The 18,122-nt window shown below is 57.3% G+C and overlaps 1 protein-coding gene across 1 annotated transcript; it reads left to right on the top strand.

Moving 5' to 3' along the window:
- The first annotated feature begins 227 nt into the window (after positions 1–227).
- Positions 228–17,197, top strand: SSC5D (scavenger receptor cysteine rich family member with 5 domains). The gene is made up of 6 exons (XM_065421110.1): positions 228–573; positions 9,239–9,568; positions 11,448–11,789; positions 14,315–14,686; positions 15,272–15,283; positions 16,827–17,197. Exons 1-6 carry the CDS (start codon positions 228–230, stop codon positions 17,195–17,197), a joined length of 1,773 nt encoding a protein of 590 aa, XP_065277182.1.
- The last annotated feature ends 925 nt before the right edge of the window (positions 17,198–18,122 follow it).

Raw genomic sequence — 18,122 nt, 5'->3', positions numbered from 1 at the left:
CAGTAGGTCAGACTGCCGTCCAGTCTCCCTAACTAGGTGACAGCTGGCTGGGAGGGGAGTGGACAAATGTCAACATTGCCCAAGAGATTAGCCTGGTCAGTGGTGGGGAGCCCTCGACAGGCAGTGGCTGTGTGCAGAGACCAGTCAGATCTGTCGGAGGGAGGCACTACATTCCTCAGCGACACAAGAGATCAGATGCACAGGAACCTTCCTGAGTGTTTATTCCCATGGGTTTATTCCCAGACGCTGGCATCTCAGAAGTGGCTCAGATCCGACTGGTGAACAGCAGGAGTCGCTGCGCTGGGAGGGTCGAGGTGCTTCACAACCATCATTGGGGAACCGTGTGTGATGGTGGCTGGGACTTACAGGATGCCGGAGTTGTATGCAGGCAGCTGGGCTGTGGGACGGCATTATCAGCCCCACGAGGGGCTCGATTTGGGCGAGGATCTGAGCATATCTGGCTGGATAACGTCAACTGCACAGGGACAGAAGCTGCCCTCTCCGATTGCAGGGCTCGGCCTTGGGGAGACAGTAACTGTACCCATGGAGAAGATGCTGGTGTCGAGTGCTCAGGTAACTTGCATCCATTACATCACTGTGGGTGGTGCAGGGATCGGGCTGGGAAGCTTTCAGCACAGACCCAGCTCTCCTGTCTAAGTCAGCGCTGACCCCAGTGCTCCAGCATGGTGCTAAGGGCCTGTAGTGCAGGGAGCCAGTTCGGGGTCACAGTAAGTGTCGCTTTTCCCATGGAGTCAGCACTGACCCCATTTCCGCTCCACAGTTCTACATGCCTGTGCTGCAGGGAGAGGGATGGGGGCTCAGTAGGGGGTGTTCTCCCCTCAAAGTAACCCAGCACACCACTTAGAGCCTGCGCTGCAGGGAGCAGTACATGTGCCTCTGTGAGAGACCCTCCCCATCGCTGATCGCTCTGATCCCCCTACCCCACTACAGCACAATGGGGCGCTGGGTAACCATAGATCCCATTTGTGGGATTTGGGGTTGAATGGATCCTGCAGCTACTCAGGGATCCCTTTATGAAATGTGGGGTTCCTATCCCCGTCGCTCTGGGTGATTTCCATCTCAGCTATTACCCCTGAACATGTAACATCCCCCACTGTTGTGACTGGAGACAGGGTTCTTCCTCACTTCCTCTCCTACACAGCCCATGAGTTTCTGTGCCCTGTCTATCATCTACTCTGTTCCACCCCACAGGGTGGCTGCAAGGTAGAGATGGGGAGTAGGGCTGTCAAGTTATTTTAAAAATTAATTGTAATTAACTGTGAGATAAAAAATTAATCATGATTAATTGCACAATTAATCGCCCCTTTACACAATAAGAGAATACCGTTTATTTCAGTTTTTTGGGATGTTTTCTACATTTTCAAATATATTGAATTCAAATACAATACAGAATACAAAGTGTTCAGTGCTCACTTTATATTTATTTTTAAGTATAAATATTTGCACTGTAAAAAGGAAACAAAAGAAATGCTCCTTGCTTCTTGTTTATAGTGTTACCTGGAAGTGAGAACAGGCATCCACATGGCACTGTTGTAGCTGGTGTAGGAAAATATTTATGTGTAAGATGCGCTAAAAATTCATATGTCACTTCATGCTTAAAGCATCATTCCAGAGGATACGTGTCCATGCTGACGATGGGTTCTGCTCGATAACGATCGAAAGCAGTGCAGACCAACAAATGTTCATTTTCATCATCTGAGTCAGAGGCTACCAGCAAAAGGTTGATTTTCTTTTCTGGTGGTTCAGGTTCCATAGTTTCTGCATTGGAGTGTTGCTCTCTTAAGATTCTGAAAGCATGTTCCACACCTCATCCCTCTTAGATTTTGGAAGGCACTTCAGAGTCTTAACCCTTGGATCGAGTGCTGCAGCTAGCTTTAGAAATCTCACATTGGTTCTGTGACGTTCCCCTCCGGTGTTATCTGGACTGGTGATCTGCTAGGTCACTCCAATCCTTGACTCTGGGAGCCAGCCTTACCCTGCTCTGCTGTGAGAACCCCCACTCCTGGGCTGTTCACACACAGCCTCTGGCATGTAAGCTGCTCCTTGGATTGTGCAACCGAATGACACTAGCCAATATCGCCGGTCCCAGACACAACCCTAGGAACCTCCATCTTGCAGTGTCCAGTTATGCCCGCTGGACGCTGCAAGCTTATATGAGTTTGTCAATTTAACAAAGAAATTGATATGTACCAGGCTTCTTATCCCAAGGGGAGCCTCTGACATACTTCAAACCAAACGCACTGCTTCAGGTAGAATAAACAAACAGATTGATTAACTATAAAGACAGATTTTAAGTGATTATAAGTCAAAGCATAACAAGTCAGATTTGGTCAAATGAAATAAAAGCAATACGCATTCTAAGCTGATCATAACACTTTCAATGCCCTTACAAACTCAGATGCTTCTCACCACAGGCTGGCTGGTTGCTCTTCAGCCAGGCTCTCCCCTTTGATCAGTGCTTCAGTTGCTTGGTTGTGGTGGTGGTGTCTGTAGACGTAGGTGGAAGAGAGAGAAAGAGCGTGGAAAGCATCTCTCCCTTTTATCATGTTCGTTCTTTCTTCCCTCTTGGCTTTGCCCCTGCCCCCGCCTTCAGACTCAGGTGAGCATTACCTCACCGCAGTCCCAAACTGACCAAAGGAAGGGTGGTGACTCGAGGGTTCAACAGATCCTTTTGTTGCTGCCTAGGCATTGGTTTGTCCCATACATGCCTTGATGAGGTGTGAACTGCCCCTCTGGTCTTGGAGAGTTTTTGCCTGGGCTTATTTTAAACCACGAGGATACATTTTCAGCCTCATAACTATATACATGAAATTACAACCTATAACCATGGCCAATGACAGCTGCATGGGCGGGGCCTGTGGGCGGAGAGAGCGTGGCAAGCTCCCTGCCATGCCTCCACCTAGGAGTAGCCAGGACAAATTGCCGTTTGCGGGGAGCCACTCGAGGTGAGTGGCCTCCAGATCCGGCACCCCGCACTCCATCCCGCGCCCCAACTGCCTGTCCCAAGCCCCCTCCCACACCCAAACTTCCTCCCAGAGCCCGTGCTCCACATCCCCTCCCACACCCCGACACCCAGCCCTGGACTCCCTCCCACACCCAAACTCCCTCCCTCTTAGTTAACCGGCATTTTTCATTTATCGGCACCCCCCATTCCCAAACATGCTGGAAAAAACAACTTTAACTGTAATAATATAAAGTGAGCACTGTACACATTGTATTCTGTGTTGTAATTGAAATCAGTATATCTGAAAACATAGACAAACATCCAAAATATTGCATAAATTTCAATTGGCATTCTGTTGTTTAACAGTGTGATTAAAACTGTGATTTAATTAGTTTACCATTAATTTTTTGAGTTATTGGCGTGAGTTACCTGCGAGTAATTGACAGGGAATGAACCCCAAACAGGCTGTTGCAGAGGCTGTTCAGTCCCTTCAGTGGGAGGCGCTATGTCCTTCTTTGAGTGATTGCTCATGTGCATTTCAATAGGTCTGCACGCTGCGTTCACCATCGTCGGAAGGTTTTCCCCTAGCGGTACCCATCATGTCAGCTGTGGAGACCCCTGGAGTGGGGCATTCATGGTGGTGTATATAGCTCCCTGCCGACCCGCCGCCTGCTCAGTTCCTTCTTACCACCAGTGACGGTTGTTGGAGCAGCATAGTCTCTTGCATTCGCAAGTGCCCACGTAGTGGTTCCCTTTTCTTAGTTGTAGATAGTTAATAGTTAGTTATATAGTAGTTTCTAATAAGTTGGGCTGACTTTGGGGGGCTTTCCCCCTGCCCCAGTTTCCCCAGGCACCTGGGCATGCCTCGGTCACAGGGGTTTAAGTGAGTGAGAGGTGTGCCAAACCTATGCCCACAAGCGATCTGCACACTCCTTGTCTCAAGTGCCTAGGAGACAGTATCAGACAGACAAGTGCCCAATTTGCAGGAGTTTTAGACCCAGGACTAAGAGCGGCCCTCCGCCCCCATCCAGAACCTAAATGGCACCGGCATCATTGGTGTGCAGCGCCCTGGCCTCGGTGCAGGATGTCCCGGCACCGAGAAAGGACTTCTCCAAGGAGCACTGGCACCGCTCCCCTGCTCGTAAGGCCAGTGTTACCAGGTGTCACCGCTCACAGTCCTCGGTGCTGCATGAGACAAAGAAGGCAGACAGGGGTTGTTCCCCCGTCAAGAAGCTGCGAGAGGATTCCAGCGGGGTGCATCCTGTGGCGGGACACCCACGGTCTCGACCTCAAGACCCAGCGCCATTGACTCTGGCCCCAACTGGAGGCCCATCGAGTCTGGCGCTGGTGGACTCCCCGACTTGGGAGGATTTGAAGGAAGAGCTCGACTTCCCCTTTATGCCAGACACCTACAAATCAGTGCGGGACCTTACTGCCATGACGGCGCAGTCCCCGGCCTCGCAGGTGTGAACTCCGGCACCGCAAGCTCAGGCACCATCAGCGGCACTGACAATGGCATCGGCTGCAGCATCTATGGCGGCACTGCATATGGCTCCGGTTGTGTCACTGATGGCGGCACTGCCCCTGGTTCATCATCACGGCAAGCCCATAATGTTACGGCACCGCTCACCATCACCACGGTACCGCTCCCCGGCACCGTCGCGCTCCACCCCCCCGTGGTGGGGCACGAGTACTCATCCGAGTCAGATGCTGAGTCTTCTGTCTCTTGATGCAGCCAGTACTGCTCCCGCTCCTAGCACCCAGAGCCGTGGACTCATTGGCACCGGGGGTCCCATGGCCACCTGAGTGAAGGGCCCAGTACAATGGCCCTTTTGGACTCCTTGGACCGATCATCAGACTCAGGGTCATGGCTCCTTGGCTGCATCAGTGGCATCTGCACTCCGTTCCCCACCCACCCCCCAGCAACATCAGTGGCTCGCCACACCCCCAGGGTTCCTGAGGAGCCCGCATGAGACAGGGACTATGGGCCGTCATGCTCAGGCGCAGAACCAGAACCAGTACCACCAGTTGTATTGGAGCCACCTCCAGTTACAGGGGGACCACGGCACCTGACCCAGCCTCCAGAGAGCCAGAAAGGCAGGAAGACCCAGTCCCACAGACCTCCTCCTCCTCCTTGCTGGATGACAGACACCAGGGGACACCAGGACCTTCTTAGGAGGGTGGCCCTAAACCTGACTCTCCAGGCAGAGGAGGTTACGGAGGAGTCGGACCCGATGGTGGACATCTTTCCCCAGAGGGTCCATCTACAGCAGCCTTCCTCGTGATAAGAATGATCCAGAACACTACTAGGGTGCTCTGGTAGACTCCGGCCTTGATACAACCCACTGCTCAATGGGTGGATAGATGCTATTTTGTGCCGCAAAAAGGGTATGAGCACCTTTTCTGGTGCTTGATGCGGCAAATCATAAGGAGCGACAGGGGCAGCCAGGTCCCTCCCCAAAGTCACAGGATGCCAAGAAGCTGGACCTTTTTGGCTGAAGGTCTACTTGACCACGGGACTCTAGCTTCGAGTGGCCAACCAGCAAGTGGTACTCAACCACTATGCTTTCAATTCCTGGAGCTCGTTAGCAAAATTCCAAGAGTTGCTCCTGGCTGATTTGTGCAAGGAGTTTAGCACGCTCCTCGAGGAAGGCAAAGTGGTCTTTAGAACCTCCCTCCAGGCCATGTTAAAAGCAGCAGACTTGGCGGCTTGGACTGTGGCCACTGCCATTACAAGAAGACACAGCATGTGGCTCCAGGTGTCGGGGATATCACCTCAGGTCCAGAACACGATCCAGGACCTCCTCTTTGACCGTGCAGACCTGTTTGCCCAAAATACAGACTCTCGCCTGCACAGGCTTAAGGAATCGTGGGCGACTTTAAAGTCTCTGGGTGTCCACATCCCTGCACCCCAAAGAAATTCATTTAAGCCTCAGCCCCCATCTCACTTCTACTCTGGGCCTCCGAGGTGAGATTTGTCTAGGAGACGGGACAGGAATAATAGGAGGCGCCCGCCACAGTCCTCCTCAGGCCAAGGCCAGGGTTCGGCCAAACAGCCCCCAGGCCCGAAGCCAAACTTTTGAAGATGCGCCTGAAGACGGAGCATCAGAATTGAACTCAGATCCTTACCCTCCCTTTGTGAATCGACCGTGCTTGGTCCAAGATCACGTGAGATCGCTGGGTCCTGAGCACGGTAAGGGTGGGATATTCTATCCAATTCTGTTCCCTCCCGCCCTCCCGCCCCCCTTCTGCATTCCTTCTCACAAACAACTCCTCTTGCAAGAGGCACAATCGCTCCTCGCTCTAGGAGCAATACAGAAGGTCCCTCAGGAATTCAGGGGCAAGGGGTTCTACTCCTGCTCCGGCCTATCTGGGATCTGCGAGACCTCAACACATTCATGAGGAAAGTGAAGTTTCACATGGTCTCTCTGACTGCCACCATTCCTTCCCTGGATCCGGGGACTGGTACGCCACCCTCAACTTGAAAGATGCGTACTTTCATATGTCCATTCAGTGGCGTAGCCAGGATTGCTGCCGAGGAGGAGCGGTGGAGAAAAAAGGCGCATGTCCTTCGGCGGCATTTCGGCGGCCCTGCGCAGGGCCGCCAAAATGCCACCAAAAGACAGAGTGGCGCATGCGCAAGGCCACCGAAAGATGGAGCAGCGTGCTGCCAAAATCACAGACAAGTGGAAAAGGCACCACTTGGGGAATTTTGGGCTCGGGGGACCAGGTGCTCCCCCTGTTCAGGGTGCTCATGTCTGGGCTCTTGGTGGCCCCCCGGGTATTCACAAAGTGTGTGGCGGTCGTGGCAGCCTTCCTCTGCAAGCGTCAGGTACAAGTATTCCCATACCTGGATGACTGTCTCATCAAGGCTGAATCGCAAGCATAGGCTGCAGAGAATGTGTCTCTGGCTCGGGCCACCCTCCGCAGGCTGGGCCTTATATTGAATGGGCCCAAGTCCACACCAGGCCCGACGCAGAGAATAGAATTCGTAGGAGCTCTCATGGACTCCACACAGGCCAGGATGTTCCTGCCCGAGCTGAGCTTCCAAGCACCTCACGGACATTATCGAAAACCTTCGCCGATTCCCCACAACCACGGCCAGAAATTGCATGAAAGTGTTGGAGCATATGGTGGCCTGCACATGCATGATCCAGCACACCAGCTTACACCTTCGGCCCCTCCCGTTGTGGTTGGCACGAGTACACAGGCCAGGCACGGACCCACTGGACCGGATAGTTGCCCTCCCGCCTCGCATTCTCGAAAGTCTCCACTGGTGGCTGCAGCAGGAGTACCCTTTGCCAAACCCCAACTTACGCTATCGCTAGTCACGGACGTCTCGGAGCTCAGTTGGGGAGCGCATCTGGGCAATATCAGAACCCAAGGGCTATGGTCACACACAGAACTATCGCTGCACATCAACGTAAGGGAGCTGAGGGTGGTTCATCTGGCATGCCAAGCATTCCAGGCCCGCCTTCAGGGCGCATGTGTGTCGGTGCTGACAGACAACACTGCAGCGACGTTCTATATAAACAAACAGGGGGTGGTGCTCTCTCCTCTCCCCTGTGCCAGGAAGCTCTTAAGCTGTGGGACTTTTGCATGGCCCACTCAATACACCTAGATGCATCGCACCTTCCGGGAGCACAAAACGAGCTAGCGGACCACCTCAGCCGTTCGTTTCACAGTCACCTCAGGCCAGACATCGTGCACTCGATTTTTCAGAGGTGGGACTTTCCTGACATAGACCTGTTCGCGATGCAGTGCAACAGGAAGTGCCAGTGGTTCTGCTCTTTCCTGAACCACAGCCCAGGCTGCATCGCAGATGCCTTTCACCTTTCATGGACAAGTCACCTGCTGTACGCGTTCCCGCCCTTCCCTCTCATACACAGAGTCCTCCTCAAGACTCACCGGGACGGGGCTTTCTTGATCCTCATATCGCCTGCGTGGCCCCACCAGCACTGGTTCACCCTGCTGATGAACCTCTCAGTCGACAGGCCAGTAGCCCTTCCTGTGTGCCTGACCCTCGTCACACAGGACCACACCCACCTACAACACCCGAACCTGGAGTTCCTCCACCTCATGGCGCGGAAATTCCATGGCTGAACCCTCATGCGCTTCAGTGTTTGGACCCAGTGAGGGAGGTCCTGCTGGGAAGTAGGAAACTCTCCACTCTTGCCACGTACCTGGCAAAGTGGAAGTGCTTTTCCATCTGGTCTCTGCAGAGGGGCACCGAACTGCAGCCAGCGCCAATTCCCCTTGTTTTGGACTACCTATTATACCTCCAGCAGCAGGGGTTGGCAATATCATCTCTCAGAGTACACCTGGCTGCCATTTCAGCTTTCCACCCAGGGGGCAGAGGGTAGGTCAATCTTTGGCACTCCCATGGTGGGCTGGAGTCTCCAGGGCTTGGACAGACTTTATCCCCAGGTACAACAGCCCATTTCCCAGTGGGACCTCAACCTGGTCTTTCAATCCCATGACGACCTGCCCTCTTTCCTACCTTTCCTGGAGGTGGCCATAACCTTGGCCAGAAGAGTATCCCAGCTCAGAGTGCTGACTTCCGAGCCCCGCATACGGTCTTATATAAAGACAAGGTGCAGCTACGCCCTCGCCCCGCATTTCTGCCAAAGGTAGTCTCCCAGTTTCATGTGAACCAGAACATATTTTTACTTATATTCTTCCCTAAGCCACATGCCAATAACAGGGAGCACATGATCCATTCCCTGGACATCAGGCATGCCCTAGCATTCTACATTCAGCGCACAAAGACATTTGGTAAGTCACCACAGCTCTTTATTGCAATCGCAGAAAGGATGAAGGGGCTTCCGATATCGTCCCAGCGCATTTCATCACGGACCACGTCCTGAATCAGGACTTGCTACAACCTGGCTAAAATTCCAGTCCCTCCACTTACAGTGCACTCCATGAGAGTGCAGGCGTCGTCCACAGAATTCCTGGCACAGGTCCCTATCCAGGAAATATGCAAGGCAGCAACGTGGCCCTCTATCCACACCTTCACGTCACACTACGCCATTACACAACAGGCAAGGGACGATGCAGCCTTTGGCAGGACAGTCCTGCATTCCTCAACCAGGTGACCTCTGACCCCTCCCCCAGGGAAAGTGCTTGGGAGTCACCTATTGGAATTCACATGAGCAACACATCTCGAAGAACAACAGTTACGAGAGGTAGGTAAACGTTTTTTCCGTGGCATCACTTGTGATCGGATGCATAGGAACCTCCCTGGGTGTTTATTCCCTTGGGTGTTTGCAGATGCTGGCATCTCAGAAGTGGCTCAGCTCCGACTGGTGAACGGCACGAGTCGCTGCACTGGGAGGGTCGAGTTGCTCCACAACCAGCTCTGGGGAACCGTGTGCGATGACAGCTGGGACTTACAGGATGCTGGAGTCGTGTGCAGGCAGCTGGGCTGTGGGACGGCGTTATCAGCCCCAAGAGGGGCTCGATTTGGGCAAGGATCAGACCGTATCTGGCTGGATGACATCAACTGCACAGGGACAGAAGTTGCCCTCTCCGACTGCAGAGCTCGGCCTTGGGGAGACAATAACTGTACCCACGGAGATGGTGCTGGTGTTGTGTGCTCAGGTAACTTGCATCCATCACGTCACTGTGGGTGGTTCAGGGATCGGGCTGGGAAGCTTTCAACACAGACCCAGCTCTCCTGTCTGAGTCACCGCTGAGAGACAGACACCCCCAGCCTGCACTGCCTTGTACCCTATGTGCAGGGAGGGGAAGGGGACACCCTGACAACAGCACCCCTCTTCCCCTCTACACATAGGGTACCAGACAGCAAGTGGGAAAAATCAGGACAGGGGGTGGGGGGCAATAGGAGCCCACATATGGCCGGCTCCAGGCACCAGTGAAGGAAGCAAGTGCTTAGAGTGGCAATGGAAAGGGGCGGCATGTCCGGGTCTTCTGCAGCAATTCGGTGGCGGGTTCCTCAGTCCCTCTGTGCCTCTTTGAGCTGCCGCCAAAGTGACGCCGATCATCTCTCTCTTCTTTTCTTTTCGTTTCGCCGCTTGGAGCGGCAAAAAACCTGGAGCCAGCCCTGCATGTGGGGGGAGCCCCCCTTGGACCCAAAGCACCAGCTCAGCCAGAGAAGGAAGTGGAGCCGGCTGCAGAGATTCCGGGCAGTCAGAAGGGGAAGCAGTCAGAAAGTTGGGCCAGCGCCATGGGACTCAGGACAGTCACAGAGTGGGGAGGTGCCTCTGAGGTCATCCCTGCTCACAGCCCCCCTGCTCTAACCAGCAGATCCCACTCACTCCCATCCCAGGGGCAGAGATAAAACCCAGGAGTCCTGGCTCCCAGCCCCCCCCTCAAATCTCCCTCCTCTAACCACCAGACCCCACTCCCCTCCCGGAGCAGGGGATAGAACCCAGGAGTCCCAGCTCTCAGCCCCCCTGCTCTAACCACTACACCTCAGTCCCCTCCCAGAGCCAGGGCCAGCACTGGGCCAGCACTGCCTGTACAGGGATAGTGCCCCCCACTTAGTTCCTCCCCTGCTCCCTGCAGCCAGGGCCGGCTCTGGCTTTTTTGCCGCCCCAGGCAAAAAAGCCTCCCACCGCCCCCCGCCCTCCCGGTGCTGAGCGCGGCAGGGGAGGGTGCCAAGCCCAGCCGGGGCCCCGCTCTCCACGACCGGCCGGAGCGCCGTGGGGAGGGCAGTGAGCCCGGCTGGGGCCCCGCTCTCCCCGACCGGCCGGAGTGCCGGGAGGAGGGCGGCCCCGCTCTCCCTGACTAGCCGGAGCACCGGGGGAGGGCGGCCCCGCTCTCCCCGGCTGGCCAGAGCGCTGGGAGGAGGGCAGCCCCGCTCTCCCCGACCGGCCGGAGTGCCGGGGGAGGGCAGCGACCTTGGTAGGCAGAAAGCTTGGTAGGTTGGTGCCTGCAGCCGGCCCTGCCTGCAGCACTGGCCATCCATTGCCACATCAACAGGTTCATTTGCAGGCAACATTGACCGCAGTGTCACTCCCCTGCCCTCCTTCCCCCCAGCCCTGGAACACGTGCTGAGCCCAGTGCCGTGGTGCCAGGAAACAATCTTGCTGCTTAAAAGGGGCTGCCCGGGCGGGATAGGGTGAGAGGAGCTCTTGGCACCAGATCACGGCAGGGGGCCAGGAGCAAGGGGAGGGGGCCAGGTTCTGTCCTCGTCTCTGGCCAGGGAGTGGAGTGGAGGGGGGCAGGTTCTATTCCCTGCTCTCCACAAGGCTCACTGTGTGACCTGGGGTAAGTCACGTCCTGTCTCTGTGCCTCAGTTTCCCCTCTGTAAAGCAGCAGCACTGATGCTGCACCATTTCCTGGGCTCAGTGACCTGTCTGTGCAGCATGTGGCGGGAGGGAGGTGCGGAAGAAGGGCCCAGGGTTAGTGTCGCGGGAAAGCCCATTCTGCCCTGTTCTGCACTCGCTGGCAATGCCTCGTGCTGAGCTGGGCCTTCAGTCCCTGCAGCCCCTGGGATCTCCCCGCGAAGCCCCAGAGCAGGCGTCCCAGCAGCTGTTTGCTTTGCCAGATGTGAGGCTGGTAGGTGGCCCCCACCGCTGTGCCGGGCGGGTGGAGGTGCGTCTGGACGGGCGCTGGGGCACCGTGTGTGACGACGGCTGGGACCTGGGTGACGTGGCCGTGGTGTGCAGGCAGCTGGGCTGCGGGCCGGCCTTGGAATCGCTGAGTGGTAAAGTGTTCGGCCCGGGCAACGAGTCAGACCCTGTCCTGATGACGAATGTGGAGTGCCAGGGGACAGAGGCGGCGCTGGGGAGCTGCCCATACGAGGATCCAGGGGACCTCTGCCAGCATGATGAGGACGCAGGGGCCCGTTGCCAAGGTGAGCCGTCCTGGAGAGCCCTGGCCCTAAGGGAGGGATGGGAGGATGCCTGGGGTCCCAGGGTGGGGTGCTCAGTTCTCACTGAGCGGCCTTACTGGCTGAGCCCTGCCCTGCCGAGTCCCCCCACAGGAAGAGAGCCTCAGTCTGTGTGCTGGTGGGGCCAGGCAGTGCCATCATGGGGCTGGTCTGTGCACCAGGGAGAGGAGCAGGGCAGAGAAGCCAATGTGCAGCCGGCCTGGGGCTCTTGGGGCTCCCCCGTTCCCCTGGTTCCCAGCACATGTCACTGCTGTGTCTGGCTCTAACTGCTCTGGACTCTGCCCTGCCCTGTGCCACTTTCCCCTCTCTGCTCCTGACAATTTCCTTCTTGTCTCTCCCCAGGTACCTCCTCAGGTATGTATGTCTGGCCCCCAGGTGGCTGCCCTTTGCCAGAGCCCGGGCCAGAATCCCAATCACCCTGGCATGATGGCTGGGGCCTGAGCAGAGGTGACCACGGCCGCCCTTTGGAGAGTCAGCTGCCCAAGCACAGGTCCCAGAGTGCAACGGTATTACGGCAGGTTAGGTCGCAGAGTGCAATAGGAGCGAGGAGACTAACCGAGCGCAGATCCCAGCATGCAATGGGAATGAGGTGGCTGCCTGAGCGCAGACCCCATAATGCAATGGGAGCAAGGCACTAAGAGCTGCCGCTATGTGAGCTGTGACTCATGGCAATGGAGCACGTTCCCCTGGGAACGTGGCATCACTTTTTTCTACCCCCTGCTCTGGTTGCACCCTGTGCTGCTGTCTCACTCAACACTGTGTTAGATCAAAGGGAGCAAAAACCCCAGCTATTTACCACCTTCCCCCGGCCCGACACCCCTTATTTCCCCTACAACTCTTAGCAAGAAACTGCCAGCCCCTTGTGTGTTCACACTCAATCTAGCCCCTGTGCTCCAGGTCAGGGTGGCCCCTCTCTCCCTGGGGTACCTGCTTGTTGTCACACTGACCCGGGCCCCCATTGCATCCCTGCCGTCACACAGCGCGCGGACCATGTGCTGTGAGCCTGGTGCATGAAGACTATCCAGGCTGGGCAGCACAGGGCACACGATGGCCCTCCCAGTGTGCATGCAAATGAGGTAGGAAGGGAGCTGCGCAGTCTAACCAGCCCACCTGGGGGCAGAGTGCCCTGTATGCAAATGAGGGGGGCAGGTAGGGACACGCCCACCTTGCTCAAGGGAGCCAGGGTCTCTCCCCTCCAGCTGCCAGTCCTGGCCCCACAGCAGGGGCACTACCCTGTTTCCCCAGGAGCCGTGTGATCTGCAGGCGGGCGGGCGATCTCGAGGGGAGACCACCCATCTTTCCCTAGTGACCACGTGGCCAACGGGAAGCTCTGGGTGTTTAATGCACATGCTGCTGAGTGGAAATGGGAGCAAGGGGTAATGGGGAGGAGAATGAGCTTATGGATAAGGGACAGGATGGGGAGCCAGGATTCCAGATACACCCTTGTCTTGGCCCCGATGTCTGATGGTTATAGTAAGAAAAGGGGGCCAGCTTCTGTCTTTCTCTGGCCAGAGAGCGGAGGGGGACAGGTTCTATTCCCTGCTCTGCACAAGTCTCACTGTGTTACCTGGGGTAAGTCACTTCCTTTCTCTGTGCCTCAGTTTCCCTTCTGTAAAGCAGGATGTCACAGCGTCCCCGGGCGATGTTCTGGAACTGCTCCCCACAAAGCGAGTCAGGACTCTGGTGAAGTCTCCTCTCTGTGAGCAGACTGTCTTCAGGGCAAGAAGCTCACACGGCTTCACCATCCTGGGTCTGACCTTGGAGCATTCAACATCCTCTGCCCCTCCGTGCGCTTCCCACAGCGAGTCCGCCCAGGTGGGGTCCTGGGGAAGCCACAGGGTCCTGCACCCTCACTTTGCAGTCAGACGTGACTCTCAGCCAGCCAGTAAAACAGAGGTTTATTAGATGACAGGAACACGGTCTAAAACAGAGCTTGTAGGTACAGCGAACAGGACCCCTCAGACGGATCCATTCTGGGGGGCAGTAAGCCAGGCACACACGTCTGCACTTCACTCCATGTCCCCAGCCAGCTCCAAACTGAAACGCCCTCCAGCCCCTCCTCCTCTGCTTTGTTCCTTTCCCAGGCCAGGAGGTCACCTGATTCCTTTGTTCTCCAACACCTTTAGCTATCTCCTTGTAGGGGGGAAGGGCCCCAGCCATTAGTTGCCAGGAGACAGAGTGCTGGCCACATATGCACCCTGCCCTTTTCTCTGCAACAATCTCACCCCCTAGAGACTTAAGAAATGCATAGGGGAAACTGAGGCACCCACACACTATTCAGAGGAAACATTAAGAACAGTCCCACTTCGTCACACAGGAGCACTGATGCTGCGCCATTTCTTGGGGCTCAGTGACCTGTCTGTGCAGCATGTGGCGGGAGGGAGGTGCGGGAGAAGGGCCCAGGGTTAGTGTCGTGGGAAAGCCCATTCTGTCCTGTTCTGCACTCGCTGGCAATGCCTCGTGCTGAGCTGGGCCTTCTGTCCCTGCAGGCGCTGGGGTCTCCCCGCGCAGCCCCAGAGCAGGCATCCAAGCAGCGGCATTTGCTTTGCGAGAGATGAGGCTGGTAGGTGGCCCCCACCGCTGCGCTGGGCGTGTGGAGGTGCGTCTGGACGAGCGCTGGGGCACTGTGTGTGACGACGGCTGGGACCTGAGCGATGTGGCCGTGGTGTGCAGGCAGGTGGGCTGTGGGCCGGCCATGGAAGCGCTGAGTGGTAAAGTGTTCGGCCCGGGCAACGAGTCAGACCCTGTCCTGATGATGAACGTGCAGTGCCAGGGGACAGAGGCGGCGCTGGGGAACTGCTCGTACATGGATCCAGGGGACCTCTGCCAGCATGATGAGGATGCGGGAGCCCGTTGCCAATGTGAGCCAGCCTGGAAAGCCCTGGTCCTAACGGAGGGATGGGAGGATGTCTGGGGTCCCAGGGTTGGGTGCTCAGTTCTGACTGAGCGGCCTTGCTGGGTGAGCACTGCACAGTCTGCCCAGGGAGCAAGAAGAGGACCTGACAGGCCCAGAGGGTGGGACAAGCAGGGCCTGGGCTCTGCTCCCTGTCATGTCCCCTTGCTCCTTGGTGGGGGTACAACAAGCTCGCCTGTTTCCCCCCCACACACACACCAGGGGATGTGGCTGAGCCCTGCCCTGCCGAGTCCCCCCACAGGGAGAGGGCCTCAGTCTGTGTGCTGGTGGGGCCAGGCAGTGCCCTCATGGGGCTGGTCTATGCACCAGGGAGAGGAGCAGGGCAGAGCAGCCAATGGGCAGCCAGCCTGGGCCTCCTGTGGCTCCCCCATTCCCCTGGGTCCCAGCACATGTCACTGCTGTGTCTGGCTCTAACTGCTCTGGACTCTGCCCAGCCTGGCCCCACTTTCCTGCAGGTGCCTTGGGACCGGGAGGCTTTGGGGTGCACGGGACCCTATCTGCTCCTGACAGTTTCCCCCTTGTCTCTCCCCAGGTGCCTCCTCAGGTATGTATTTCTGGCCCCCAGGCAACTGCTCTTTGCCAGAGCCCAGGCCAGAATCCCAATCACCCTGGCATGATGGCTGGGGCCTGAGCAGAGGTGACCACAGCCGCCCTTTGGAGAGTCAGCTGCCCAAGCACAGGTCCCAGAGTGCAACGGTATTAAGGCACCTGCCTTAAGTTAGGTTGCAGCATGCAATAGGAGCGAGGAGGCTGGCCGAGCACAGATCCCAGCATGCAACGGGAGCAAGGGAGCTGCCTGAGGGCAGTGATGATGTGATGACGTGGCCAACGGGAAGCTCTGGGTGTTTAATTCACATGCTCCTGAGTGGAAATGGGAGCAAGGGGTAATGGGGAGGAGAACGAGCTTATGGATAAGGGACAGGATGGGGAGCCAGGCATCCAAATACACCCTTGTCTTGATCCCGATGTCCTATGGTTATAGCAGGGAATGAGGGGCAGGACCAGAGGGTGGGCGCCAGCTTCTGTCCCTGTCTCTGGCCAGGGAGTGGAGTGAGGAGGCAGGTAAGTCACATCCTAGCTCTGTGCCTCAGTTTCCCTTCTGTAAAGCAGGGGCACTGATGCTGCGCAATTTTCTGGGGTCTCCCTGCGCAGCCCTGGAGCAGATGTCTCAGCAGCTGCATTTGCTTTGCCAGAGGTGAGGCTGATAGGGGGCCCCCACCGCTGCGCCGGGCGGGTGGGGCTCCGTGTGTGACGACAGCTGGGACCTGGGTGATGTGGGTGTGGTGTGCAGGCAGCTGGGCTGTGGGCTGGCCATGGAAGCAATGGGTAATAAAGGGTTCGGCCCAGGCATCAAATCAGACCCTGTCCTGATGAGGAACGTTCAGTGCCAGGGGACATAGGCGGCGCTGGGGAGCTGCCCGTACACGGATCCAGGGGACCACTGCCAGCATGATAAGGACGCTGAGGCCCGTTGCCAAGGTGAGCCGGCCTGGAGAGCCCTGGCCCTAGGGGAAGGACAGGCGGACACCTGGAGTCCCAGGGTGGGGTACTCAGTTCTGACTCAGCGGCCTTGCTGGGTGAGCACTGCATAGTCTGCCCAGGGAGTGGGGAGGGGACCTGACAGGCCCGGAGGGTGGGACAAGCCAGGCCTGGGCTCTGCTCCCTGTCATGTGTAATGGGGCAAGGTTATGAAGGGGAAACGCCTTCATGCAACAGGGTCAGCGTCCACACGCACCATTCACTACTGATACATCCTCAGCTTACTCACTGCCGAGCCCAAGCCTGGGAGGGGCGGCCCTGCCCCCACCATGGGATACCGGAGTCATGTGCCAAGGTGAGAAAGCAGCGCTGGCACCAGGCCCTCACCCCTGCCAGAGGCCCAGGTCAGGCAACATGTGCCGTGGCCCCAGCTGAGCCTGGCAACAGCTGCCCCTCCTGGCTGGGCACACAGGGCACAGACAGCACAGCACTAGCGCCCCTGCAATATGGGGGTCAGTGAAGGGCAAGCCCCCTCCACCAGCCAGGCCATGCCTTCCCACCATGCACTGGGGTGCCAACCCAGCTGATCCACCCCCCCTTCCTCGCAGAGCCCTTCGCACTGCGGCTGGCGGACGGCCCAAGCAACTGCTCCGGGCGGCTGGAGGTGCGGTATGATGGGCTGTGGGGCACTGTGTGTGACGATGATTGGCCGGTGTCCAATGCCCAAGTGGTCTGCCGGGAGCTGGGCTGTGGCCCAGCCGAGCCATTGGCCCCAAAGCTGCAGGACCAGCCCCGCTTTGGCCAGGGTACGGGGAAAATCTGGCTGGACGACATCCGCTGCAAAGGCACCGAGGAGACCTTGCAAAACTGTGCCCACCACTTCTGGGGCTTCCACAACTGCACCCACTGGGAGGACATCAGCGTGATCTGCCAGGTGCATGCCCACACCCAGGGAGAGGGAGATACAGGGAGCCTGTAGCGGTGCGCTTCACCGCTCCTGTCAAAAACCAACCGCAGACCTCTTTATGCAAACACCAGTGTCCTTTTATTCACCTTGTTTGTTCCCACCACCTTTTATATACAGTTCAATTCAGTCTAGGTAGCCCATTGGGGGACAGCTAACTTCTGCAGCTGGCATGGCACGCCATCCTAAGGCTCCACCCTCACCCTGACCCTGTCCCTGTCCCTTCCCCTTCTTTGCTTCCTTCCTGTGATCTTTATACAGCCTCCTAGCCCATAAAGCCCACAGGTGTTTCTTCTTTAGCCCAGCAATCAGCTACACCCTGCCAGCTCCAATTAATTCCCCTTAATGGGAGCTGGGGTTAACAGAGGCCTGGCCAGGTCTCCTGGCCAGCAACGTGTTACAGAGCCTCACAACTTCTGGGTTCTATCCCAGCTCTGCAAGGGGAGTGGGGTCCAGGGGGCTAGAGCAGGAGGGCTGGGAGCCAGGACTCCTGAGTTCTGTCCCATCTCTGGGAGGGGAGTGGGATCCAGGCGGCTAGCAGAGGGGCTGGGAGCCAGGATTCCTGGGTCCCGGCAGGGAGTGGCTGTAGGTACTGGCTGTGTCAGTGAAGGGGTGAGGCTGGGGCTGGCAGAAGCACGCAGTTGGGTGAGGTGCCTGGTGCTCCCTGTATCCCTTGCCCGAGGCCATGGGCAGTGCTCCCTAACCGCCCATGCTCTCTTCATCCCACAGGACAACTGAGCCGGCCGCAGCTCCTCCACCGCCTTCCATTGATTCCCCCCCGCCCCCGAGCTTTCAGTGCATCCCCCATGCCGCCAGGCCCTTCCTCTCTGCTGCCAGGCTCCCCGGCCCTGCCCGCCCAGCCGGGGGATGACTGTCGGCTGTGCAGGGGCATGGCTTGGTGAGTGTCTGGGGGGATTCCCATTTCAGGGATGAACGCAGG

The sequence above is a fragment of the Emys orbicularis genome, chromosome 21 (assembly GCF_028017835.1).
Source record: "Emys orbicularis isolate rEmyOrb1 chromosome 21, rEmyOrb1.hap1, whole genome shotgun sequence".
Lineage (NCBI taxonomy): Eukaryota > Metazoa > Chordata > Testudines > Emydidae > Emys > Emys orbicularis.
Note: the sequence above shows the minus strand (reverse complement) of the source record. Positions and strands in the feature narration are given on the sequence as shown.